Raw genomic sequence first — 25,558 nt, forward strand, 5'->3', positions numbered from 1 at the left:
TGTGTGTGTGTGTGTGTGTGTGTGTGTGTGTGTGTGTGTGTGTGTGTACCATGGACCCCTCAGGCAGGCAGTCTGGTGAAACCTATAAATCCCTTCTCAGAATCATGTTTTTAAATACATAAAATAAAAGACATAGGATTATGGCACAGTGGATACAGTACTGGCCCTGGAGTCAGGAGGACTTCAGTTCAAATTCAGCCTCAGACAGTCTTCTAGATTTGTGACCCTGGGCAAGTCACTTAACCCAATTGCCTCCAAAAAAGAAAAGAAAAAAGACACAGGATTACAAAGGAAACCCAAAGTTAGTGAAAATAAATGTGATTTTTCCATGCAAATTGATGAGTCCCCTGAAATCCATTCATAACCTCTTGGGAGATGTGGGGGGGGGGGGTGGAGGGCGGTTCATGGACCTCAGCTTGAGAAACTATCTTACAGCAAAAGGAAACAAGTAATTCACAAATACCAGATGTAATTCGTCCCCTTCAATCCAGTGGGTCCAACCTCGGTTTGCCTTTTCCCCCTTCTGGACACAGGTGAGTCTATCATTGTCCCATGTGACCAAACTCTGTAGTAAGAGAAAGGATGAGGTTTAAGTTGAGGAGGCACGTTTCTAAGCCGAAGAGTTCTCGAGTGTCAGACAGCACTGACTTTCTCCACCCTTACCTTGCATTTTCTGTTATCTAGGCCTTTGGTATCCTCATCAAATTCTTCTCCAACTCTAAACTGGATAAGGTAGTTCCGGAAGGTGCTGAGTGTATGGATAGCGAAGCTGTCACCGTTTTGCTTGATCACTTTCTGTGGCTTCACCACCTTTGCTATCTTCCGTGTAGCAAAGTCGATGCCTTGAAAATACATGAAGAAAAATCTCAATAGTCAATTTTGGCTGATTTGAAGGCAGGTAATAGTTTGGCAGCTGACTCAAAAACAGGCTATGGTATTCACCCCCAAGAAAGTGAGGGCAATTGGTGGCCAATACCAGACGCTCCTGGAAAATTTCAGGTCTCACCTCTGTCAAGATGTCATCTGATTAAAATTGTTTTTACATGTAACTGGGAGAAAAATGAATTGTTAAATAAAAAGAAGGGTTCATCTAAGGGAAAGCAAGTAATAATAAATGGATAAAGAATCCGGACAAGGCTAAAGAGCAGAGGTACTTCATCTTTTTTAGTGTGTCCCAGGTCTGTTGGGTAGTCTGGTGAAGCCTATGGACCCCTTCTCAGAATCTTCTTTCTAAATGCATAGGATAAAAGGGCAGTGTGTCCCAAAAGTCTTGGTGCAGCATGCATCAAGACTTTTGGAACACTTTGTATAAAGGATTCCAAAGGAAATCAATTCTATTAAAATATAGTTATCAAAATACTTTTTAAAACAATCTCATAGACCCCAGGTTAAGTAAATTCTGCCATAAAGGAAGAGCTCAGGAAATGTTTTGAATGGTAGATAAAGGAATCTGGCATTTCCCCTACCAAATAGATCTCTTGGAACCAGGGGAGCTGTGATTACATTTTGAAAAGAAACTTTATCCAATCACCACCACCACCACCACCATCATCATCATTATCTGTCATCATCATACCACCACCACCACCACCACCACCATCATCATCATCATCATCACCATTCTCAGTCATCATCGTCATTAGGACTAGCACTTATACAACACTTTAAGAATTGTGAAGCACTTTCCATATGTTAACTCATTGTCATCTGGAAGGACAGAGAGAACAGACATCTCTTGAGATATGACTAATATGCTTGACTTTTGTTGTTTGTTAATATAAATTCACTTGGTAATTTTTATTGATTTTTGTTTTCACATCACCCTCACTTCCATATATAATCATTTTCTCCCCAGAGAGTCAACTCTTATAACCAAAAAAAATTTTTAAAAGAGATTAGCAAGGGGCAGCTAGGTGGCACAGTGAATAGAGTACAACCCTGAAATCAGAAAGACCTGAGTTCAAGTCCAACCTCTGCCATCTGTGTGACTCTGGACAAGTCACTTAACCCTGATTTTCTCAAAAAAAAAAAAGTAAGATACTGAGTGAGGAGAGCAGAACCAGGAGAACCTTGTACACAATTACAGACACATGGTATCTGTGATTACTGACTTTGATAGTCTGGGCTCCTCTCAGCAATGCAAGATTATAAGACAACTCCAAAAGACTCATGATGGAAAAAGCTATCCACATCCAGAGAAAGAACTGCAGAGTCTGAATGCAGATAGAAGCAAACCACTTGCTCTCTCTCTCTTTTGTTTTGTTCCTTCTTTCTTGTTCATTCCATTGGTTATAAATCTTCTTTACAACTTGACTAATGTTTACTGTGAAGGTATTTTTAGAACCTGTATGGGATTGCATGCTGCCATGGAGGTGAGGGGGAAGGAAAGGGAGGGGGAGAAAATTCGGAACTCAAGGGATTGTGGAACTGAATGTTGTAAACTAAAAGTAAATAAATAAATTTGTATAAAAAAGAAGAAAAAAAGTAAAAGATTAACAAGACAAGACCAAGAATACAACCAAGTATACCCAGAGACCTTCACCCCTCTGCATAGGGAGGGTAGGGGAAGGGTGCATTTTTCTTCTTTCTTCTATGAGACTGAGCTTGATCTCTGTAATTTCACAGTTTTGGTTTTGTTTTTTTTGTTTGTTTGTTTTTGGAGGCAATCAGTGTTAAGTGACTTCCTGCTTATCATTTTTTATGGCACAATAATATTCCATCACAATCATATACCACAACTTGCTCAGTCATTCCCCAGTTGATGGGCATGCCTCAATTTCCAATTCTTTGCCACTAGAAAAGAGCTGCTAAATATAGATCCTTTTACTTTTTATTTTTTTTTAATCTTTTTTGGGATACAGACCTAGAAGTAGTATTGCTAGGTCAAAGGTTATGTATAGTTTTTTAGGCCTTTAGGGATAGTTCCAAATTGCTCTACATAATGGTTGAATCAGGTCACAAGTCCACCAATAGTGCATAAATGTTTCAATTTTCCCACATTTCCTCCAACATTAATCATGTTCCTTTTCTATCCTGTTAGCTAATTTTAATAGGTGTGAGGTAGTACCTCAAAATCATTTTAATTTGCATTTCTCAATCAGTAGCTATTTACAGCATTTTTTCCCATATGGCTATAGATAGCTTTGATTACTTCATATGAAAACTGATTGTTCATATTTTTTGATCATTTATCAATCGGAGAATGGCTCTCACTTTTTATAAATTTGACTCATTTCTCTACATATTTGAGAGATGAGACCATTATCAGAGAAATTTGCTTCAAAAATTTTTTCAGTTATGATTGCTAATTGTGTTTCCCTCCATCGTATTTTCCTCTTGTTTATAATTTTCTCTCTCTCCCTTCACCCTGTTCCTTCTCAAAAGTGTTTTGCTTCTGACTACTGCCTCCCCCAATCCATAGTCAGCTGTTCTAGGAGTACTCTGTTCCACCCCCCCCCCCCCCCGCCTTCTCTCATCCCTTTTTCCTCCTACTTTCATGTAGGGTAAGATAGATTTCTATACCCAATTAAGTGTGTATGTTATTCCTTTTTTGAGTCAATTCTGATGAGAGTAAGGTTCAAACATTCCTCACCATCTCCCTCATTTCTGCCTCCATTGTAAAAGCTCTTTCTTGCCTCTTTTATATAATATAATTTACCCCATTCCTCTCTCTTTCCCTTTCTCCAAATATATTCCTTTTCCATCCCTTAATTTTATTTTTTAAAGATATCATTCCATCATATTCAACTAGCATCTGTGCCCTCTGTCTATAACTCCTTCTAACTGCCCTAATAATGAGAAAGTTTTTATGGGTTCCAAGTATCATCTTCCCACATAGGAATGTAAATAGTTTAGCCTTATTAAATACCTTATCATTTCCCATTCCTGTTTACCTTTTTATGCTTCTCTTGAGTCTTGTATTTGAAAGTCAAATTTTCTATTTGGCTCTGGTCTTTTCATCAGGAATGCTTGAAAGTTCTCTATTTCACTGAATATCCATTTTTTCCCCTAAAACATTATACTCAGTTTTGCTGGGTAGGCAATTCTTAGTTGTAATCCCAACTCCCATGCCCTCCAGAATATCATATGTCAAGCCCTCTGATCCTTTAATGTAGAAGCTGCTAAATCTTGTATTATCTTGACTGTGGCTCCACTTGAATTGTTTCTTTCTTTTTTTTTTCTATTTGGAAGGGAGAAGGTAGGGCAATAAGGGTTAAGTGACTTGCCCTAGGTCACATGGCTAGTAAGTGTTAAGTGTCTGAGGCCAGATTTGAATTCAGGTCCTCCTGACTCCAAGGCCAGTGCTCTATTCACTGTACCTAGCTGTCCTGAATTGTTTCTTTCTGGCTGCTTGCAATATTTTCTCTTTGATCTGCAAGCTTTGGAATTTGGCTATAATATTCCTGGGAGTTTTCATTTTGGGATCTCTTTTAGGAGGTAATTTGTAGACTCTTTCAATTTCTATTTTACCCTCTAGTTCTAGAATATCAGGACAGTTTTCCTTGATAATTTCTTGAAAGATAATATCTAGGGTCTTTTTTTATCGTGGTTTTCAGAAAGCCCAATAAGTCTTAAATAATTTCTCCTGGACCTATTTTCCAGGTCAGTTGTTTTTCCAATGCTATATTTCACATTGTCTTCTATTTTTTTTCATTATTTTGGTTTTGTTTAATTGTTTCTTGATGTCTCATAAGGTTATTAGCTTCCACTTGTTTAATTCTAATTTTTAAGAAATTATTCTCTTCAGTGAATTTTTGTGCCTCTTTTTCCATTTAGCCAATTCTGATTTTGAAAGGGTTCTCTTGAATTTTTGTATATCTTTTCCCATTGGCCAATTCTGCCTTTCAAAGCATTCCTTTCTTTATTGGATTTTTGTACTTCTTTTACCATTTGGCCTATTCTGTTTTTTAAGGTGTTCTTTTCTTTTCTTTTCTTTTTTTGCCTTTTAGAGGGCAACTGGTGTTAAGTAACTTGCCCAAGGTTACACAGCTAGTTTTTTTGTGTGTTAAGTGTCTGAGGCCTGATCTGAACCCAGGTCCTCCTGACTCTGGGGCCGGTGCTTTACTCACTGCACCACCTAGCTGCCCTGGTGTTATTTTCTTCAGTACTTTTTTGTCTCCTTTGCCAAGCTGTTGACTCTTTTTTCATGATTTTATTGCATCACACTCATTTCTCTTCCCATTTTTTTCTACCTCTTTTATTTGATTTTTAAAATCCTTTTTGAGTTCTACCATGGCCTGAGACAAATTTATATTTTTCTTTGAGGCTTTTGATGTAGAAGTTTTAACTTTGCTGTCTTCTTCTGAAAGTGTATTTTGATCTTCCTTGCCACCATAGTAACTTTCTATAGTCAGAATTGTTTCCTTTTGTTTGCTCATTTTTCAGTCTATTACTTGACTTTTAACTCTTTGTTAAAGGAGGACTCTGCTTCTAGGGTGGAGGGGGCACTATCCCAAACTACAGGACTTTTGTGCAGCTGTTTTCAGAGTTAGCTCAGGCTGTCTGTAGGTTTTTAGTTCTCCAAGGTGGTATAATCTAAGGAGATGTGTTCACTACTCTCCTGGCCTGTGATCTGATCTGTGAGTGACCACAAGCACTCTTCTGCCTTGGAATTGTGACCAGGGTCCCTGTTCCCCCATAGCCACAAACTCTGCTATGGCAGTGCTCCTCTTTGCCTTGCGACTGACACCCAGGACTGTGATCTGGATCCAAGTATGGGCAATGCAACAGAGTCCTGCCTTAGTGCTAGCAAAGAGACCCCTGTAATCTCCTTCTGACCAGCTGTTAGACCCCCTTACTGTCTGCGGGCTGAGAACTCCAGAGGCAGCCACTGCAGCTGCTGATTCAGTCACTCCCAGGGTCTGCTCCTGGTTTGCTGGGGTTGGTCTATGTTGGTGTGGGCAGCTGCTGATTCAGTCACTCCCAGGGTCTGCTCCTGGTTTGCTGGGGTTGGTCTATGTTGGTGTGGCCTGTGCTCCACTCTCACCCAAGTGTGATAGGCCTTTCCTGACCACTTTCTAAGTTGTCTTGGCCTAGAAAATTGTTTCACCCCATTCTTTTGTGGGTTCTGCTCCTTCAGGAATTGTATTATTGCATTATTTAAAGGTGTTCAGAGTGGTTTGGGGGATGGTTCAGGCTCGTCCCTGCCTTTTTTCAGTCATCTTGGCTTCACCCCCTCAACATTAATTTTTTAACATTTTGAGTTCCAACTTCTCTTTGTCCTTCTAGCCCCTCCTCACCCATTGAGAATGCAAGCAATGTTATCAATTAAATCACATGTATATGCATATGAAAGTATATACATACCCCCATCAATATGTGTATATATACATATACATACATATATGTATTATACACACAAATACAGGGGAGAGATATATTTGGAAATTAAGGTACTATAAAAGATATATATTCATATATATATATATACACACAAACACACACATATATTTACATATATACACACATATGGGGGAAAGATATATTTGAAAAATAAGGTGCTATAAATATATATATTCATATATATATACATACACATATATGTATATGTACATATACATATCCCTTAGTATAGTGCGTAACACATAGTACGAGCTTAATAAATGCTTCTTACCTTGCCCTCCTTTCCTACTTAGCAAGATATGTCTTGTAAGAAAGATTTTTTTGAAAAAAAATTCAGAACCCCTCCCCTCACACACATATCAGTCAAGTCTATATACTTTAAAAATATACCTAAATCTTTTTTTCAAAGCATAAAATATTTTTCTCATAGGTATGCAGTAAAAGACATAAATCTGTTCAAATATAACGAGGTACTATCCAGGTCTGTTTTATTGCCTTTCCTCAGCTGTTAGTTATGATACTACTTTAATTAGCTTTATTTGGCCCCTAGGTGGCACAGTGGCTAGCGTGTTGGACCAGCCAGGTGGCGAGCCCTAGGAGCGTACAGCTCATACAGTGATCTTTGTTAATTTTGCCTCACTGGCTACATTGTAAGCTTTGATCTAACGGAGACCAGATATTCAAGCAGGTGTTAGCCCAGAATTTACCAGTCTGGCGATGCCTCTTTGCACTTGGCTCTGAACACTTATAGAAAGACAGAGTGGGAAGAAAAACATAACATTTGCACCGCGTGTGACTTAAGTGCCGTGTGCAGGACTGAGCCGCGCCCTCCAGGATTCTGATGGGATATGGATGGTGGCGCTTTGAAATGCTGGTTAGCTTGTAACCAGCCCCACTGTGCTTCTTGCTTAGTTTGAGGAACAAGAGACAAACAGAGGTCTGATCTCCAGCTGCAGCCAAAGCTTCTAGTCCTTTTTTATGCTATTGACCATTCTGATTGGGTTTACCCACCACCATCCCTCACATTGTCATCTGTGTCCTGTGTTCAATCATAGCCAACAAAAATCCAGTGGTTGTCAAATCCTTGATGGGTGTGGTTTATAATCACAGCTCGTAGGTATGCAGGAAGATGTCTTAATCCCTTTAAAAGAGATGGAAAACACATTCCTGCAATCCCTAAGTGGAGGTGCTGGGGGTTGGGACATGGAGCCCATATGCAAGTCCCACGAACAAGGGAGGGTCAGTAATATCATGCTTGTAGGCAAGAGAATAAGTATTTATATAGTGCCCACTATATATCAGGCACAGTGCTAAGTGCGCTTTTGTTTGTTTTTTCAAATATTTCATTTGATCCTTACAAGAACTCTGGGAGCTATTATTATCCCCATTTTATAGTTGAGCAAACTGAGGCAGACCGGGGTTAAGTGACTTGCCCAGGGTCACACAACTAGTACAAGTCTGAGGCTGGATTTTAATTCAGGTCTTCTTGATCCCAAGTCACACATATTCACATACCCACCTACACTGAACTATCTAGTAACAGCACATGCTTAAGTGGTATGAGTGGTATGGACAGAAAGCACTATTTATTTTTAGGAGGTTAGAGGAAAGAAGGGGGTCACTACGGCTAACTGGGTTAAGGTCCATAAGTAGGGACAGAAAGAGATTAGTGGTATTGTGGAATTCAAGCAGGTAACAGCACAGAGAAATAGCATGGCACAGTGGAGAGATTGTCAGACTTGGGAACCAGGAAGGCCTGGGTTCAAATCCTGCCAGGATGATCCTGAGCAAATCCCTTTTCCACTTGCTGAGGAATGGCTCATATGCATCAGCAGATGGAGTTTCCATTTTCTGGAAGTTCCTCAAGCCAATGAAATCATGGCCCTGGACCCCAAACCAGAGCCCCAGTAGAGGTACTGAGACCAGAATTAAGGAGAGATATTTTAGGGAATAGGGAACAGAGCTGCCTGGCTCAAAGAGGGGAATCTAAGCTAAGAGAAATTAAAGAGCAAGATGGGGAGCCAGGGTGCTTTAAGGTTTGCAAAGGACTTGAAAAGTAACCTCTTCAATACTCACAACAACCCTGGGAGATAGGTGCTGTTATTACGCCTGTTTTACAGATGAGAAAACTGAGAGCCAGGGTCACTCCAGGTCCAGCACTCTGTGCACTATGGCGCCCCCTAGCTGCCACCTTAAGCCAAAGAGGTTGGACTCATTTCTAGAGGATTGGGAAGTGGAGGCATTGAGTGAGAATCTCCAAAATACCACTTTGTAACCCAGCCAAAGAACTGACATTTATACACAGCACTTTGAAATTTGCAAAGTGTTTTACACGCATTATCTTATTTGAACCTCACTACAGTTCAGTGAGGCAGATATTGCTGGTGACTAATTATTTTCTTCATTTTACTGATGGAAAAATGAGAACTGAGAAGATATTGGACTTTCCCAAGGTTACAGAGCTGTTCAACAAGGCTATCTGGGATATGAACCTAGGTCTTCCGGCTTCCTGGTCCAGGGCTCTATCAACCAAGGGCACTGGATTTCAGAACATATCGACAAGCTGGGAAACCTTTTGGAAGCATTCAAATACTTGGAATCATTCCCTAGGTAGCTCAGTGGTGCTAACTGTCTTAGAAAGATTCTGAAGATCACCTGGCAGAGTAAAGTACCAGACACTAACGTCCTTACTCGAACTAAACTGCCAAGCATTCAAACTCTGCTTCAGAGAGCGTGACTCAGATTGGCTGGCCACGTTGTTTGAAGGCAAAACGTACACTTGCCTATTTTATGGAGAACGCACACAAGGCAAGTGTTCACATGGTGGTCAGAAGAAGTGATACAAGGACACGATTGTGTGACATGGGAGTCCCTGGCACAGGACTGCCCAGCACGGCATGCCCACATCAGAGAAGGTGCTGTGTTCTTTGAGCAAAGCAGAATTGAGATAGCACAAAGGAAATGCAGGATGTGCAAATTTGGAGAATCCACCCCAAATGTTCACACAAACTATTTGTCTACCATGGTAGAGCATTCCGAGCTCGTATTGATTTGATCAGTCACAGTTGGACACATTGAAACTTGACTTTAGCAGAGTGATGTCATTTTTGTCCTCTTCAAGAATGAAGGACAATAACCAGTCAGTGATGCAGTGGGTAGTGTGTTGGATCTGAAGTAAAATCTGCCCCCATACACTTTCTAGCTGTGGGATCTTGGGCAAGTCACCTAATTTTCTGTAGAAGCTTAGAAAAATAGCAGGGAGAGTATAGGAGTCAGACAGTTTGGGCAACAGGCAAATGACTCTCCCTACTCAAGAAATGAAATCAATCTATTACAGAATTTAGATTTTCTTCTTTTTCACCCACTTTCACCCACCTTCAAAATGTGTTCCAGAGCTTAGACAAAGACAGTTCTCCTTCCACAGTTTACTAATAGGTATCCCATAGCTGTGTTCTTACCCTGTGATATATTTTATGCCAAAATTCTTTCTTTTTTTTTCTTTTTGGAGGAGGGAAGGCAAGGCAATTGGTGTTAAGTGACTAGCCCAAGGTCACACAGTTAGTAAGTGTTTCAAGTAAGGCCATATTTGAACTCCTGCCCTCCTGATTCCAGGGCCAGTGCTCTATTCACTGTGCCACCTACTGCCCCTAATATTATTTCTGGGGGCAGCTAGGTGTCACAATGAGTAAAGCTCTGGCCCCAGAGTCAGGAGGACCCAAGTTTGGTTCTGGCCTCAGACACTTAACACCCACACAAAAAAACTAGCCGTGTAACCTTGGGCAAGTTACTTAACCTCAATTGCCCTCCAAAAAGAAAAAAAAATATTATTTCTGAACAACAAGTTTTGGTAGCCAAGCAAAACTAAAAAGCTTCACCTGATTTTTAAAGCTTCACCATCTGTACAAAAAGCTAGGGGGGAGCCAGAGACTCCACAGGAAGAACAATTTTAATAATCTCACATTTCATGACAAAGAAAGTCTAAAATCAGGACTCTTTCTTGCCCTTAGAGAAATGTCTTAACTTCATTTTTTAAAAAGGTCAAGGGAAAGAAAGAGGAAATAAGATTACACATTAGTGAGTCTGTCAGAACCAGTATTAGACTTTTGGCTTCCAGGTAGCTAAGGCATTTATGTTCATTTCTTCTTCACAGCGTGGGAGAAAAGGGTTTGTGGAGAGAGTGGGAGTGGGAGAAGGACACAATCTCTTTCTGTATATTAATTCATCAGCTCTTTAACAGCAGACAAAAACTAAATTAGGCTAAGCGTAGGAAAGACGTAGATTTACTATAGTAACAGAAGCAATGTGCTCATCCACATTTCATTTAGAAACTGATTCAAGAAGTTATTTGAGAAATTAACAAGTGGTCAGAAGACTCCTATCTATTTCACAATCAGAAAGTAAATAAAATACCATTTTAAAAGCTTTACCCTAAAGCAACAGAATGATGAACTTTTTTTTCTATTTTAGAACTTGAATGATCTGACAAGACTATAAACTTCTAGAGGGCAGGAATTTTCATTAGTTCGTCTTTCTTTGACCCAGAAACAGGTACAGTTTCTGACACAAAATAGGAGCATAATAAAGGCTTGTTGTATTGGACTCAAATGAGATTAAAAAGTCAACTCCAGTATTTTCCTAAAGAGTCATCAAGAGGGGTAGCTAGGTGTCAAAGTGAATAGAACACCAGCCCTGGAGTCAGGAAGGACCTGAGTTCAAATACAGCCTCAGACACTTGACACTTACTAGCTGTGTGACCTTGGGCAAGTCACTTAACCCCAATTGCTTCCCCACACCCCCAATAAAAAGACAAAAAAAAGTCATCAAGAGAGGTAATTGTCAAAACCCAGAGACAAAGAGGGAGTGGGATTCCAAGGGGTGTGTGTGTGTGTGTGTGTGTGTGTGTGTGTGTGTGTGTGTGTGTGTCTGTATGTGTGTGCCCTGACTCAGGATCAGAGATGGAGAACTGAAAGAGTCCTCACAGACCTTCCTATCAAAATCCCCACCTTTTATGAAAAAACTGGTTAGGTGTCTTACCCAAGGTCAGATAAGTAATATATAAACATCAGGGAGAAAACTTGAACTTAGAATCTGAGATTTTAGAGCTGGGGCTCTTTCCACTGTAGCATACTGCATCTCATCCATTTATCTAGAATGTAGATTTTATCTAGAATGTAGATTCTAGACAGACAGACAGACAGATAGATAGATAGATAGATAGATAGATAGATAGATAGATAGATAGATAGATAGATGGATGGATGGATGGATGGATGGATGGATGGATGGATGGATGGATGGATGGATGGATGGATGGATGGATGGATGGATGGATAGATAGATACTTCATTTCACTCTGGACCCAGATCCCTTGTGAATGTTTTCCTAAGCCCTCTGAAATTTAGATAAGGGCTAAAGCACAGATGTCAAGTCCGTTCCTAGCCCAGAGCACAGAAGGGCAGATTTCTAACAGTAGCATGGGAAACATCAGGAGGGCCAGAGGCTTCTCACTTAAGTTCTCTGAAAGCCTTGGGTGGAAGGGGGGGCCAGCTCTCACTTAAGCTGATGCATTCTTTGTGGGCTACTTTCCCCTCTGCTTAAAGGGCACATTATTTGTCTAAAGTAGAGGAGACTGGCTCCTTCCTGGCTTTTAAAAACTCGAGTCCTATTATAAGGGACAAACCTTCCTGGGCCCCATCCCGCTAGGGAAGGAGAGAAAGAGAGAAAGAGAGAGAGACAGAGGCAGACAGTGAGACAGAGGCAGAAGGATGGGGAGGGATGGAAAGAGAGAGGGGGAAGGGAGAGAGAGACAGAGAGAGAGACAGAGAGAGAGAGAGAGAGAGAGAGAGAGAGAGAGAGAGAGAGAGAGAGACAGAGAGAGAGAGAGAGAGAGAGAGAGAGAGAGAGAGAGAGAGAGAGGGCAAGCAGGAACGAGGTCATCCATCCCCTTGCCCCTGAGACTTGGCAAGGTTAGCACCAGGGTCAGAGGGTAAGCCAAATGAGGTACGGAGCTCTCCAGCCAGCACTCCCAGGCTGCCCCCGCTCCCATCTAGAGCACATTTCTCCCCTCACTCCCCTACCTAGAGCCAGCATGTAGCCTTCGAAGTTTTCATTGCTGACCATGTTCCAGGTGCCACTGAGGTCCACAGGCATGGCTGGGGAGCAGAGCGGAGCCAGCTGGCCGAGCGCGAGTGTATCAGCGAACTGAACGACACCGGCAGCGTGTGCTGCCAGTGGTTCAGCCCTACATGGGAGGTATGGCGGCGGGGGCGTTCCAGGGAGGGCGGAACATTGACTGGGAGCCCCTGGGAGCAGGTGGGCGCGGTGGAAGAAAGTTGGAACTGGCGAGAGCAAAGGGGAGGAAAGTTCAACTTAGCTGTAAGTGTAGTAACTCAGGAGGGCATGGAGAAAGAGTCTGGGTGCCCTGGGAGTTAAGACCACTTCTCCCTGGCTTCCTCTGGAAGCCAGCTTAGGGTCCGCGGTAATGTCTGAAAGGAACACAGTTATCAGGAGCCCTAGATTTGCAGCTCCCTTTTGGTACATACGGGTTTTAGGCAAATAATCCCTTCACCTTTCTGAGCAATAGTGTCCTCATCCGTATATAAAACGAGAGAAATAAACTAGACGGTCTCCATTGTCGCTTCCGTTGGATTCTGAATCTGAGGAGCCTGGTTCCAATCTCCTCTGCTTCCATCAGAAGCGCAGGTGGGTGTCTGATATTCCTCTTGGAGATACATGAGGGAAGGAGCAAGCACCCAGCCCCTGCTCTTCTGCTCCCCCTCTCGGGAAGAAAATCTCAGTCTGCTTTAGCTAGAAGCCAGACAAATTCCAGCGAGATCTACCATGCCATGTAAGCTGTACATTTTTTACACTTAGCTGAGTCATTCATGTATGTATGTATGTATAATCCATATATACATACACATATCTTACATGGGGACACTCATTTGCAATTCATTCAACAAGGATTGACTAAATATCTTTGTACCAGGCATGGTGTTAGACCCTAGGGATGCAAAGAAAAAAAATCATTTCTGCCTTCAGGGAGCTTATAGTCTATATTGGGAGGTTACATTCTATTCATTCTGTAAAAACAACATGCTTATAGTCTATATTGGGAGGCTAGATTCTATTTATTCTATAAAAACAACATGCACATGAACAAGAAAACACAAGACAATTTCCATAGGGAGGGAACTAACAACTTAGGGGAATCAGGACAGAGTTCCTTTAGGGTGTGGCTTTTGATTTATTGAGGTCCTACTATGTGCAAAGTCTCATGTTAGGTTCTTTGATTGTTCAGTGAAAGACTTTCTGAAATCTTGTGTAACAATTGTTCTAGCCTCATTCTCCCAGACAGAAACTGACACATATCCCCATAAAGGTTTTAGGGGTATTCCCTGTGGGGTTAGGGGTATCTTTCTGTAATGTTATCAACTTGTGTCACTAGTCCAATCACTGTTAGCTGTAGGGACCAGTGGCACAGTTCCATTTAGTCGATTAACAGAAACAAGCTTTAAAAAAAAAAAAAAAGGAATATTCACTTCTAAGAAAGAGCAAAAACAGAATATGTACAAACATTTCTCCCCAACACCTCAGGGTCATACTCTCTCTTTTCTTGTTTCTGTATTTTTCTTGGAGGGCAATTGGGGTTAAGTGACTTGCCCAAGGTCACATGGCTAGTTTTTGTGTTAAGTGTCTGAGGTCAAATTTGAACTCAGGTCCTCCTGACTCCAGGGCCAGTGCTCTATTCACTGCGCCACCTAGCCACCCCTCATACTCTCTCTTATACCACCTCAGTCTCTGGGGAAAGTGTATTCAGATTAAATGCAGTTTCGATATAGCATTGGTCCTACCAAGTTCACATCCAGGCATGAACTCTGCTCTGAGATGTCCTAGTGACTCACTCTTCTGACTTTTTGAAACTCTCTAGGTTGTAGCTTTCACTCTCCTTCACCTAAAATGAAAGAACAAATGCAAGGCAGAGAACCAAGACCCAGATTCATGACTTACATTTTGACCTCAGATGACAAGGGTCCAAAGCCCTTTCTGCTTTGTCTCTTTTCTCTCTCCAGGATGTCACCAGGCAGAAAAGAGTCAGCCAGAAGAAAAGGGCGAGGTTCTAGCTGGCCATTGTCTTTTGAATGAGCACTAGATGGTCTCTGAGGGACCATTCAACCCTGGGATTCTGGGAAAAGGAACCTCAGTTTTAAATTATGTGAAATAGAACCTACATTTATATTCTCTGCTCCTATTCACAGACACCCTGACCCCTGCTCCATTTCATCCTTTCTCATACTGTTTTAACAATAAAAGTTCGTTGTCATTTTTATCTTAGAAATCAAAGAGAAGATGTCTTCTCATTCTGCTCATTGTAAGGCTTAAACATCTAGGGGTGGTGGTTTCACATATATAAATACACGTGTATATATATACACACATATGCATAGGTGTATATATAATACATACATATGTATATGTAATATATATGTATATGTGTATTGTGTGTATGTATATATATATATATATATATACACATAAATCACAAAGTCTTAGTAATGGAAAGATACAACTTAATTACTAATTTTCTTCCGATCCAGTGAGTACATAATGACTTATGCATTTGGAAATGGATTACCCAATACCCAGTGACTAAATAATAAATGCATGCCTTTTAAAGTGTTGTTTGTCTAGGTGTTGCTATACATTGATCTCTATGTATACAAACTGAAATACTCACTGAGTAAATGCAGATAATGTTTGCTTGATTTTAGAAACTCCTGTTCAGAGAATTAACTAACACTAGGCAATGGGGCTTTGTCCCAGGGTGCCAATATGGGCAAAAGGCAAGCTTCTTTCTGGGAGCTGCCCCCACCTCATCCTAAAGTTCTCCACTAACCCATGTTGCCACAACTGTCCCTGGGTTTCCACCTCTCTCTTCAGGCTTCCTTTGCTCCATTATTACCATTGGGGAAAAGGTTAGAATCATTAGAGGACATGTTCTCTCCCAGTGTAACAACCCAAGGTTGTTTTGTCCCCATGTCAATTGTCTCCTTCCCCCATCTCTACTCAAATGAATTTACTCTCAATACAAGTATTACTAGTGTTATCTCTGCCCTGACTTAGTCCATATAGCACAGAAGATAAACAGAAGATAAAGGCTCCTCTGGCTTCCTTTAAATCCCAGATAAAATCTCATCTATAGGAAGCCTTTCCCAATCCCCTTTGATTCCAGTGCCTTCCCTCTAAGATCATTCAATTTATTCTGTATATAGCCTGTTCGTACATAGTTCTGATTGCATCTTGTTTTTCCTATTAGACTGTGAGCTCCTTGAGCGCAAGGACTCATATATCTTGAGCTGCAAGGGACCCCAGGGACTTTGGCTGCCTAATGGATAACTCCAAATTCAAAAGTTCCTGAGTTTAGACACTGGATCTTCTACAGAAAGATTTCCTGATTCATCTTGCTCATTGAAGAAGGAAGAAGACAGTCCACATGGTTCCTTAGAAGAATCTAACACGGTGCCAAGGCCAGATAAGGGTTACTGATCTTTCTAAGAGAATATAGCAATACTCTAGCTAAGGACTTCAGGCAGGTGCATGCTTTTAAATATTTAAGAACCACATCTCAGTGGGAGAGGGGGATACACTTTTAAGTTCAATTTGCAATATTAATATACCCACCATCACTTTCTAAGTCTAGAACACTTACAGAGTATCATATGAAGCCCTGACATCAAATATTTGCCTGTTGTTGGGGTATGAATGCTCACACTGTTAAAAAAAAAAAATGACCTTGATTTCAGCTGAGCTAGAAGCTAGCTGTGGAGCAGGGGAAGTAGCATTCAGTCACTCTCAATGCAGCAGAATCTGGTGGAGACCAGGGAACAGGGTTAGTAGGAGCAGTGTGAAGACATTGGCACCCCTGTAGGATCAGAAGCATGAGTTGCCCTTCTCCATGCTTTAGTCACATATGTTCCCCAAGTGTACACCCCTCCCCTGGCCTTTGCCACGTGTGTTCCTGACATGTGTGACCTCTGTGTGTTTACTCTTATTTCTCAGGCTGGGCATCTTTGTAGAAGAATTTATCTATGCGAGAGATATTTTGTTACTATTTTTCTTATATTGTTTTTGGAAATGCCTTTCCTTTTAGCTAACTGTTTTCTCTGACTTTGATACATTTTAGACTGGGAAGGGACCTTAAAGCCCATTGAGTCCAACCCCGTTATTTTACAGATGAGGAAATTAGGGGTCATAGGATACAAAGTGATTTATCCAAGGTCACATAGCTAGTTAGCGGCAGTCAGGGCTCAAACTCCTAGTCTCAGTGACCCTTCCAATGCATCACACTAAATTTTAAGTTGGCATCCTTCGAAGCACAGCTCCTGTAGGAGATACCACCTCCTCCAGAAGGCTTTTCCTGTCCCCTCAATATTTCCCCCGTTAGAATTTATATATAAATCTATGTTGTGTGACCCAGTTGAATGTAAGGGCAGCAGACGTAGAGCCTAGCACAGTGCCTAAATGTTTGTTGAATTTTAGTATATTGTTTTTAGGGAGGAGTGGGGTGGGGAATAGATGAACATTTTTCTAATGAGGTTTTTATTTTCAAGAGCCCTGAGTAACATCATATAATCCTTAAAGAAAGGCTATTAGCTCTCTAGTTAACTAGAGATTCATTCCTTGAATGTAAGGTCTGTTGGGTTCAAAGTACTGGAATTGGACCTTACTCAATTGTTTAAAGTATAAAGAACCATGAACTCTGACCAGATTTTTGGGACACTTGGGCTTATTTTGATCCTTGATGACCATGCTAAAAGGATGTTGAGGGATTGCACGTACTTCCTTTCCCTGCCCTATTGTTCCAAAACTTGGCCAGAACATGAACGACTACAGATATAAGTAGTAGTTTCAGCTGAGTAGCTTGTGGCCAACTCGAGTAGTGTACAGTTGGAGAAATAACATGAACCACAGATCTGGAGCCAGAAGGGACCTCAGAGGCCATCCAATCCAAACGCCTTCATTTTACAGATAGGGAAACAGAGGCCCAGAGAGGGCAAGTGATTTGTCCAAGGTCACAGAGATAATAACTGGCAGGGATTCAAACTGGTCCTCTGATTTCTAATCCTGGCACATTTCCTCACTCTCTGAACTATACCCCATTACCCTGAAGCAAAATTGGACTTGCTTACAGGGTTGTATTAAATTCTCTGAAGTTTGCAAAGTGCTCATTTGGGCAACAGCCACCTTTTGAGGTAAGTAGGATAGACGTTATTATCCCCATTTTACAGATAAGGAAACTGAGGCTTAGAAAGGTTCAGTGAGGTTAGGAAACTTTTACTCCTCTGCAGTTCAGGTATACCTTCTACGCGGTCCAAAACCTCTCTCTGGAGAAAGAAGGGGATCCTGGCCACATTCCTATCAGAGCTCTTGCTTTCCCATGACCTGAATAGACCCTATCATACACTGCTAAGCAGTCTTACTGGAACTCTTGCTGGACTCAGGTAAGGCTTGGCCACTCTCTGTGCCTGAAGGCACTTGGAGCCCAATGCCAACAAGGCAGCAAAGGATTCATTAGGCTGCCTCTATGGGCATCTGCCTGGTCTAATTCAACCTACGTACTAAGGAGGTTGTTCTAAAACCTCTAAGGAGGTTGACTGAAATGATGTTCAGTCTCTATCCTGGATGTGTAATATGTCAATTTAGCCATTCAGTATAATTATTAGCGTTTTGCTGTTCTTTGGAGCAATGAATGATTAGAGCCTGGAGCTTACATTCACATGGCAAAGTTTGAATCACTGAAACACTGAGTATCCCAAGTGGCCAAAGGACCTGACGACATCCAGTTGTTATCCATCCATCTCTTACAGAGGAGGAAGCTTGGGTTCAGAGGGCACATGGCTAGGGCCAGGGCTCCTACTACTTTACCATACCGCTTCTAATCTCAAGGTGGCACCGACAGAGGCATCGTTTAAACTTTAAAGGGTCTTCTTAGGGCACCCATAGAAAAGTGGGTGACATTTTCCAGATCTGGGAAGCCATTCTTTAATAACATTTCCCTTTTGGGAGGCAACAGCAAAAAGAAATTGCTATTTCAGAAATGAAAATTAATTATCCATGCTTCTGCATTGGGTGGCATCAGTGACAGGTGGAGGAGATGAATGCTACAGGTTCACGATTTCTGGAACACGCATGAGAATGGGGCCAGATTTGGATTTAACAGGATTATGAGAAATATTTTCAAGAAGCCTACTCTGTGACACAAAAAGCTTTGCAGTGTTTTGAGAAGTGATTCCGAAAGTCCGCGGGGTCTTTTGTTTGTTCTTGTGGAAAGGAGGGGCAGGGGTTGGGAAGGTAAATGAATCTTACCCAATGGGGGATGGCAGAAGGTGGGAGGTGACAAAGCCCAAATCATTTTTCTAATCTTCTCAAAATTTTAATAAAATAGAATTCAGTTTATTCAAGTTTGTATTCAAAATTGCCAATTACATGAGTAAATGATGTGCATATGAAAACTCTTCTGATACAAGACAACTCAGTTTATCCCAATCTGAATTACACAATTATGAAAAAACAAATCAACAATCCAGCATTATGAAAAACAGATCCTCACAAAAATTCACATTTGTTTCTACTCCGTCCTTCGATATAATTTTGTAAAAAAAAGATTTTCTCCCTCTCCCTAAATGAACTTGTGACATTCATTAATACTCATTGCCATAGGGACATAATTGTTACAATCTCCATTATTCAGATGGGAAACTCAGTCCTTGAGGATACTCAAGGCTCTGCCATGCAAGTTAGCAACATCCTGAGATAATGAGCTTGGCTAATGTCCCTGGCATACAGTGTGCGCTGATGTTCTAAAAACCTCACAATATCAAGGTAATTCCAGCCTGCCTAAATCTTTTGAAGAGGTCATACATGCTTCACACAGTCCCAAGGTTGACACACATTCAGGGTTTTCCATCGGGTACTGTGTGAGATGGCAGAATTTTCTTCTAAGATCTTTGTAACAGAATTTTTGCTCCACTGTGACCTTGTAGTTGAGAAGAGATGGGGGGAGAGGGGGTGGAGAAAAAGTTGCAAGCATCAGTGTTCTGCTTCTGTGTCTCATCTGACTCCCAAATGATGGAGTGCATTTCTTCTCAGGGCAGAAAATTAGAGGTTATGACTGGACAGCTCCTGCCTCTTCTTGGTCAAAGCTCCCCAACGTACTGGCAGGCACGATTCATTCTTCACTAGTGTGATGGGGGCTAAGGCAAGAACATTACTGTAGTGACTCAGTCTACCAGACCAAGAAGTAGGTGGGTGTCCTGAGGCCCCCAGACCTGGTCAATAGGTTACACACACACACTTGTAGTTTTTGAGAAGGAGGAGGTAATTAAAGGGTCTAGCTTAAGCACCTTCATTTCCCATCTTTGTTTCAAGTTCAGACCAGCCTGAAAGTGCAAAAAAAGCTCATGATCCCAGGATGTTTTTTTAGGAAACTTGAACTCTATTCCTTTAAGTTCCATCATAGCTGGAAACCACAGCTAGGAAATACCAAGACTGTGCCATAAAAAGCTATTTCCTTTCTTCCTTTAATGACTTTTTGGGACTTACTGAGTTTTCATCTCTAACAACCCCCAAAATATGCTAGTGTTTTTTGAACAAAATATGAGCTCAGATCCAGGACAACAACCTTTGACTTCATTATTTTATGAACAATAGCATTAATGACAATAATTTGACTTTTTCAAATTCCAATGAGAAAAATAAAACATAAGAAAACAGAATGCTGCAGGAATACAAAGGAAATGTAAGTGATGTGAAAATAAAAGCTATCAATTGATTAAAAAAAAAAGAAAGAAAGCCAAGTGCAGCTCAAATAAATTCCTGGGCTATCAACAGGAAATTAGGGATGGCCAAGGCACATCACCAAACTCATAAGGCTGCTATCATAAATATTATCCCTAGGATATATTAGGAACATTAATCCTAATTAAGTTAAATCCTTTTGAGATAGCTAAATGGTACAGTGAATGAAGTGCTGGGCCTAGAGTCAGGAAGACCTGAGTTCAAATCCTGTCTCAGATATACATACTAGCTGTGTGACCCTGGGTAAGTCAACTAACCTGGGTAAGCCTGACTCCGTTTCTCTCTCTATAAAACAGAATTAATAATATCAATTACCTTACAGGGGTGATCTGAAGATTAAGTGAGGTAATGTTTGTAGAGCTCTGCAAACCTTAAAGTGCTATATAAATGCTAGCAAGTATGGTAACTATTTTCCTCATTCAGATCTATGTTTAATGCACATCAGACACTGCAAGTGTGCAAGCTCCTCTCCCTGACACACACAGGCATCGAGCCTTAAAGAGTGCCTGGAGGGGGGAAGCTAGGTGGCACAGTGAGTACAGCACCGGCCCTGGAGTCAGGAGGACCTGAGTTCAAATCCAGCCTCAGACACTTAACACAAGAAACTAGCTGTGTGACCTTGGGCAAGTCATTTAACCCCAACTGCCCCTCCAAAAAGACAAAAAAAAAAAAGAGTGGCTGCATAAGGCAGGGCTTCTGTCCAGGATCAATCACATGGCCAGCAATGATCACAGACATGACTCAAACTCATGTCTTCCTCACCCCAGGTCCAGCCTCCTACCCGTGTTAATTCAACACGATCTCCAGTTATGTTTTTTGCATGGCTGCGGATGTTCAATGAAACTTTTTTTAAAGTAGTGTTTTAAAAATCCTGTTCTTGAGTCACTCTGGACTAATGCAGGCTACTGAAAACAGAGGGGTTTTCAACAAAGCAATGGTTTGCTTTTCCTTGGCTGGAATAGTCAAACCAGACCCCAAGTTCAGCTTTTTAATTGCAGCAAACATGGCATGTGCCTTATTCTGTTTATTGGGCTTTGGAATATCTCATCCTGAGGCTGGAGAGCTTCCTTCCTGATGAAATGTACTGGGGCTGCTAGATGGATCCGTGGAAGAGGTAAAATCATGGCTCAGGCAAAGTACACTCCAGTTAAAAAAGTATCTCAAACTATGTCATTCACCATAAGCCAAGGTAAACTTCAGATAAAAAAGCAAAACTTGTGATTTTTATTATATTCTAACTTTTAACTCTTGTTTATGAAACAAGATCCTCTAAGCTAAAACCCAGGCCACTTCACCTCAGGGGAGGCAGTCCTGAAGGACAGCCACAGCCGGCTACTGCTTGGCTTTCAGCAAAGGGGCAAGGACGCAGCCTGAGTTCCTGTCCTCGCTCTCTGAGCTGTACAGGTTGTGCTTGTCGATGTATTGCAGGACAGGCTCTGGCACCAGGTAGCGGATGCTCTGGCCTCTCCTTAGAGCCCGCCGAATCTTTGTGGACGAGATGTCATTGGTAATCCATTCATGCACCAGGTGAATGTTGTTTCTGTGTTTCCAAAGAATATCTGACTCATAGATAAATTTTTCAGCATTATTTCCAGACCGGGTGATACACACAAGCCCATAATTTCCCACAATGGTGGCAATATCCTCTGGCTTCCACAAGTTGGGGACACCAAAAGACTCCAGAAAATCTGCCCCACACAGCAACTTCAACTGTGGTGGATCTGGGGAAAAGAACAAAAGAATGTTTTTTTTTCAGTAGGAATGTCTCTATTGTCTCCTACCTCAGCAAAGATCTTTCTTTAGTTTCTCAAACAGCAGTTGGAAACATGGATTTGGTTTACCTCTCACACCAAGCACTTCCAGCCCTCCCCACACACCTATGTATGCCCTTCTCCACCCTCTCTATTAAGCCTAACAGGATAAAGGAAATTGCTCTGGGTGCTCCGGCCTTTGGAAGCTGGAAGGCCCAGCCAATGCACTAACCCTTTTTTTGTGGTGCTGCTTTATTTTCACCAAGATCTTGGCTATTTCCAGCCCTCTTCCTCTTCCCTCCAGGAAGTGCTGGGGAAGCAGAGTCCAGCATGCTATGCTCATTGCTCCGAGCTTCCAATTTCTGTTTATGGTACCTGTAAAGAGAATGAGGGAAGTCCTATGGACACTCAGACAGAAATGCTGTCTCCTCTCCTCCCCAGCAGGCCCCAGGTGAAAGGCTGCGTACCTCTTTACCATGGCTCCTGGAACATCTTATATACCTAATCATTGCTGGAAATCTAACAACTGTTATTCTATCTCATCCCTAGCAGCAGAGTCAAAGATGATGCCAGTGACAAAACCTTCCTCCCCCAACTCAGCCTTGTACTACCTGAATGTCAGGATGCAGAATGGGGCAGGAAGGCTGTGCAAAAAGATGCGCTCCCAAGGTGATGCCTGTTCATGGCCCCATGACCCAGCATGGAGCTGGTATGTAAAACATATGGGAGGAGGGAGAATGGGCAGGAGGCTGGGTATTTTTAAAAGCACAGCCTCTGGCGGATCTCTGTGCCCACTCCAGTCCCTGCTCTGTGCTACTATCCAAGTCATTTGCATAAAGTACAGGTGTGACCAAGTCACCTTCCTCCCCACCCACCTCCAGGATCTGCACCTCCCTCTCCTGGCCTCCCCTCGGTGCTCATCTCCAATTTACCTGAGCTATATCTTGTCTGTCATTTACATGCTGTCTCCCCCATTAGACTGGGAGCTCCCCAAAGGCAAGGATTGTGTGTCTTTCTTTGAATTCCCACTTGGCACATAGTAGGTGCTTAATAAATGTCTGCTGAACTTTTGAAAAGGGACAGGGACAAAGGAGAAAATCAACAGGGGTGGGAGGTGGAATAGGATGGAGGGAAATATAGTTAGTCTTTCATAATATGACTACTATGGAAACATTTTGCATAACTACACATGTGTAACCTATATTGAATTGCTTGTCTTCCCAGTGGGGGTGGGTGAGGAGGGAAGAAGGGAGAGAATCTGAAACTCAAAGTCTTAAAAACAAATGTTAAAAAATTGTTGTTACATGCACCTGGGAAATAAGATATACAGGCAATGGGGTATAGAAATCCATCTTGCCCTACAAGAAAGGGGGAAGGGAGGGATGGGGAGAAAATTTGGAACTCAAAATCTTGTAGAAATGGATGCTGAAAACTAAAAATAAATAAATTCTGAAAAAAATTAGATGCCTGTTGACTTGAATCGACTTGCAGCTGAAGTTAAAATCAAAAGGGATTAAAATACTTGGAAGGGAGTAGAAGGAAGTTTCAAAAGCAGCAAAGAAAATCAGGACCTTGCTGGAACTGCTGGGAACTTTAGCATATACTTTTTAAAAACTGAGAGATTCATAGTTTCATATACAATCTTTTATTTTCTAACTTTGCATAAGGATGTTTGTGTTTCTTTAAATTTATCACATTCATAATAAAAAAAGAAAAAAACTGTTTAAATCAATGAACTTGCCCTGCAAATTTCTGTTCTGTACCGTGTGACTGGCTGCTCCAAGGGGGAGTTTTGCTCAGCTCTCCCTCCCTCTCTCTCTTTGACTTTGTTACAAGGGATAGTTCAACAAGAAGGAGAGGCTAGGGCACACATTCAGAAGTTAAGGCAACATAAAAACAAAAGCTATCATAGCCATTGTAGCAAACGTACATGCTCACTCTACAGCCCTGGATGAGGATTCTGTGGAGGGGACAGAGAGCGTTTGGCTATCCAAAAGCTCAGGGGGCTGGTGGACACTGAGAGGACAGAGATGACAAGCCTAGGGGCCAAAAACATGAAGTCTGGGACCCAAAAGCAGGACAGGGGCTCTGTCGGAGGAAAGAAGAAGCAGCATGTGCCCCAAATGCTTTCATCCAAAGACAGGGAGGCAGGAGGTAGGAGGCCTCTCTGCCAAAGGGCCTAAGCTGCAGGAAGAGGGGAGATAAAAATAGGAAAAAAATCATCTTTCTTTAGGTGAAGACAGCCCTTCTGGGTGGAAGAAGGGTAGAGTAGAAAGCCTTTGAACAAGTTGCTCGTGGACATTTATAGGTGAAACAGAAAACAGCAACGACAACAGATTGTGTAGCTATGGAAAGAAGTGTGAACCTCCCCCCCAGTGTGGGGAGGGAGTTGTGGTCCTTGGGAGATGCTGCAAAGGCCACATTCTGAAACTTCTTCGGAACAATGAAGATGAACCATACACTGAAATGGGATGTGCTGGCCTGGAGCAGACACGGAGGATACACTAGCCGCAGAGCCCCGTGGACTGGGCCTGTGAGGGGTCCCGGGGGAGCTGGGTGAGGTCTCTGAATGTACACACCTGAGAACTTTGGCTGTCTCTACCCACTCCTTATGAAGACTCTCCCAGGTATCTACCTCCAGCCATTTGGAGGCCTGGATGGCAAGCTCTGCCATCACAACTCGATGGTGGGCACTGATGAGGCCTTTCTTCTTATATGCATCACCAACAGGAGAAATGATGCCTTTTATAACATTATATTCTCCTAGGTAACAGAGTTAGAATGAAGAGGAGTTAAAATTTTTTTCATGTAGTGCAAGTATTTTATTGGCAAAAATTCTGCCACACCAATAGTATGGCATGGATCAGGTCATCCTGGGCACCAGAGCTCTGCCATGTTGGCTGGGTTCAAGCACTGGCAAAGCTTACCAAGGTGGAAAGGCTCCAAGTCAGAGCCCAGTGACAAACCATGTGTCTGACACAAAAAACCTAGCTAAGGCACATGGAAATTCATCCCTGGAGCGAGCCACAAACTGTCCTTTAAGCTGTGGAAGGGCTGCAATCTGTAGTGGTGAAGGGAGTACTCATACACGCTCATAAAGGAATCTTTCAAGGAAGCAGGCATAATGAACAATCTTCTTTAAACTGCAGCCTCTGAACTTAGTGACAGAAGTCTGTTTGAGCAGCATAAAAGACCCGAGAATGAAAGGAGTCCCTAAGACAGAGCAGAAGAGGGCTCAGAGACCATCTCAGTCCCTCCATCCCAGTTACGTCACAGAGCAGAATGGTTGGCCTAAGGCCATGCCATGAGCTGCTGGGAGCTGAATTCAGGACCTTCTTCTGCCCACAAAACTACTGTCCTTCTCCAGCACCACCCTCTGATGCTGCAAAGCTGCTGAGACTTCCTGCGGCTCTTGCTAGAGCTCAGGAATCTGACTGTAGCTGTCACTGAAGTGATGACCTGACTCCCCTGTGCCCCGAGAATGGTCAGACACCCATCCCACACATCTCCTTAGGGAAGTCCTTCTCCTGCAGTTAGAAGCCCCTCTGCCAGAGCCATGTGTCACACACACACACACACACACACACACACACACACACACACACACA

At 42.1% G+C, this 25,558-nt stretch overlaps 2 protein-coding genes across 3 annotated transcripts in view; both read right to left on the minus strand.

Annotated features, from left to right (window-relative positions):
• RBP7 (retinol binding protein 7) overlaps nucleotides 1-12,610 on the minus strand; it is a 13,772-nt gene extending 1,162 nt beyond the window's left edge. Inside the window, exons 1-3 of the mRNA XM_069079356.1 lie at nucleotides 12,420-12,610; nucleotides 664-842; nucleotides 464-565 (exon numbers count right to left, since the gene is read on the minus strand). Coding sequence (XP_068935457.1) covers nucleotides 464-565; nucleotides 664-842; nucleotides 12,420-12,492 — 354 coding nt within the window. The 5' untranslated portion in view covers nucleotides 12,493-12,610. The remainder of the gene's footprint in view (nucleotides 1-463; nucleotides 566-663; nucleotides 843-12,419) is intronic.
• Nucleotides 12,611-18,773: 6,163 nt separating this feature from the next.
• The window catches only part of NMNAT1 (nicotinamide nucleotide adenylyltransferase 1), a 37,966-nt gene continuing 31,181 nt past the window's right edge, over nucleotides 18,774-25,558 (minus strand). For both annotated transcript variants that reach the window (XM_069078687.1, XM_069078688.1), the window contains exons 3-5: nucleotides 24,530-24,713; nucleotides 22,183-22,325; nucleotides 18,774-21,920 (exon numbers count right to left, since the gene is read on the minus strand). In XM_069078687.1, coding sequence (XP_068934788.1) covers nucleotides 21,532-21,920; nucleotides 22,183-22,325; nucleotides 24,530-24,713 — 716 coding nt within the window. In that variant the 3' untranslated portion in view covers nucleotides 18,774-21,531. The remainder of the gene's footprint in view (nucleotides 21,921-22,182; nucleotides 22,326-24,529; nucleotides 24,714-25,558) is intronic.

The sequence above is a fragment of the Petaurus breviceps genome, unplaced genomic scaffold (genome assembly GCF_028583685.1).
Source record: "Petaurus breviceps papuanus isolate PSGF00001 unplaced genomic scaffold, PetGlider_PUasm1.0 91041, whole genome shotgun sequence".
In the NCBI taxonomy this organism is placed as follows: Eukaryota; Metazoa; Chordata; class Mammalia; order Diprotodontia; family Petauridae; genus Petaurus; species Petaurus breviceps.